The 2,500-nt window shown below is 52.5% G+C and overlaps 1 protein-coding gene across 1 annotated transcript in view; it reads right to left on the reverse strand.

The window, feature by feature from the left end:
- Positions 1 to 2,500, reverse strand: part of dnah3 (dynein axonemal heavy chain 3) — a 52,197-nt gene that overhangs the window by 2,139 nt on the left and 47,558 nt on the right. The window contains exons 52-56 of the mRNA XM_035531124.1: positions 2,155 to 2,488; positions 1,676 to 1,901; positions 1,066 to 1,310; positions 815 to 931; positions 51 to 208 (exon numbers count right to left, since the gene is read on the reverse strand). Coding sequence (XP_035387017.1) covers positions 51 to 208; positions 815 to 931; positions 1,066 to 1,310; positions 1,676 to 1,901; positions 2,155 to 2,488 — 1,080 coding nt within the window. The remainder of the gene's footprint in view (positions 1 to 50; positions 209 to 814; positions 932 to 1,065; positions 1,311 to 1,675; positions 1,902 to 2,154; positions 2,489 to 2,500) is intronic.

The raw sequence follows: 2,500 nt of genomic DNA on the forward strand, positions 1-2,500 counted from the left end.
TGTAAAGGGTGAGAGTGTGTGTGTGTGTGTGTGTGTGTGAGTGTGTGTACCTGGTAGGGCCCGTGTGGGGGGATGCGGTACACGTCTCCCTCACACACTCGGTAGTTCTCCTGCTGGATGAGCTCCCAGCTGTAGAAGGTGGAGAGCAGAGACAGCAGCAGCCTACGGTCCTGAACATCCGTTACCCTCCCCCCGTAGTTACACTCCCCTACACACACACACACACACACACACACACACACACACACACTCACACACACACACACACACTCACACACACACACACATACACACACACACACACACACACACAAACAAACACACACACACTCACACACACACACACAAACAAACACACACACACTCACACACACACACAAACAAACACACACAATCACACACACACACACACACACACACACACACACACACACAAACAAACACACACACACACACACACACACACACACCAACAAACACACACACACACACACACACACACTCACACACACACACACACACACACACACACAAACAAACACACACACTCACACACACACACACAGACATACACTCACACACACACACACACAGACATACACACACACACACACACACACGTGAGGGGATTGGCATAAGATGGGGTGAAAGGTCCAAATTATAAACCTCTGCATTTAACAATGGATTCAATCTTTACAAATTACAAATTAAATTACAAATTAATCATATATGTTATAGTATTACGGGAATACTCGGATTCTCTCTCTCTCTCACACACACACACACACACACACACACACACACACACACACACCAGTGAGGTAGGTGAGGGCCTCCAGTGGAATCTCCTCATACTCATCCAGGAACATCTGGATCTGGCGCATGCTGATCCGCAGATCCGACTCGTTGAACTCGTACGGGATATTCCAGCCTGACACAGACGTAGACGCACTTTAAAACTTTAATATTGTTAGCAATGGAAAAAGAACTGACAGACAGGCAGACAGGCAGACAGGTAGGCAGACAGGCAGACAGGTAGGCAGACAGACGGGTGTTGCGCGGGACCTAGTGGGCCATAGGTCCTCCTCTCCTGCACCAGGGCGTGGAAGAAGCAGAGGCCAAACAGGAGCTTCTGCCAGACGTGCTGATTGGTGGAGGTGCTGAAGAAGGTGGGGTCAGAGACGGGGTCACTCAGGTACGAGCGCAGCAGGTTCGCACGTAGACCCTTAGGAGGCTCATTGGTCATCTTCACGCCGTTCTGAAGGACACGCACGGGGAACCTATCAGACGGGTAACTGGTCAACCACAACCTGGGGGAAGGACGGAAAGGGGGGAGAGAGGGAGGGAGGGAGAGAGAGAGAGAGAGAGAGAGAGAGAGAGAGGAGGGGAGAGGGGAGGAGACAGAGAGAGAGGAGAGAGAGAAACAGAGAGGGGAGAGAGAGAGAGCGAGAGAGAGAGAGAGGAGGGGAGAGGGGAGGAGACAGAGAGAGAAAGAGAGAAAGAAAAAGAGGGAGGGAGAGAGAGAGAGGAGAGAGAGAGGAGAGAGAGGGGAGGAGAGAGAGAGATCAGGCCAAGGTTCATCAAACATGCAGCTTTTTCTTCTTAGGTGTTTATAACATGAAAAGATTCTCTAAAATAAAAAATGTAGGATGTGTGTGTGTGTGTGTTGTCTCACCTGAAGTCCGGGTGTGTGTTTTCTGGTGTGATGGTCTCCTCGCAGATCTTCTCCAGCATTGGCATCCAGCTGGTTGCTAGGTGACAGTTCTGCAGGACGACCCACGTGCCATCCCTTAGTGCCACCTCGACCATGCGGGCAGCGATCGGGCCCTGCCCCTGCCCCAGAGAAATCGTCTGGGTCCTAGTGCCCCCCATTCCCAGGTCATCTGCAAACTTTAGCAGCCCTAAGGAGAGAGGAGAAGAAAGAGAGACAGCGAGACAGAGAGGAGAGAGAAAGAGAGAAACACTAAGAGATAATATAATGTTGCCCTTTGAAAAGTGATCAATACTGCATCATTAACGGGCAAAAACAGTGTTACACACACACACACACACACACACACACACACACACACACACACACACCCACACACACACACCCCCACACACACCCACACACACCCACACACCCACACACACACACACACACACACACACCTGCAGTAGGGTCTGATCCTGGAGACAGCACAAAGATGAGTGGCGAACAGCAGTTGGAGTCGCTGTAGCTTCTGGCCAGGTCAAAGGTCGGTGGCTCGATGAAGGTGCGTCCCATGTGCTGGGCGATGAACTCCTGCACGGCGGGCACCAGCTTGTCTGGCCGCAGGCAACGCAGCACCACCATACGCTGCAAGCCCAGCAGGGAGCGCCACGGCCCCGGGAGCGGCTCCGCATACGGCCTGGACGAGTCGTAGATCTGCTTCCACAGTGGAGTGTTGTTCCCCACGTGCTGGAACAAACCGTCCAGGCCCGGCAGTCTGGAGGCACACACCACCTGCACCAGCCG

This window comes from Electrophorus electricus, chromosome 10 (genome assembly GCF_013358815.1).
Source record: "Electrophorus electricus isolate fEleEle1 chromosome 10, fEleEle1.pri, whole genome shotgun sequence".
NCBI lineage: Eukaryota > Metazoa > Chordata > Actinopteri > Gymnotiformes > Gymnotidae > Electrophorus > Electrophorus electricus.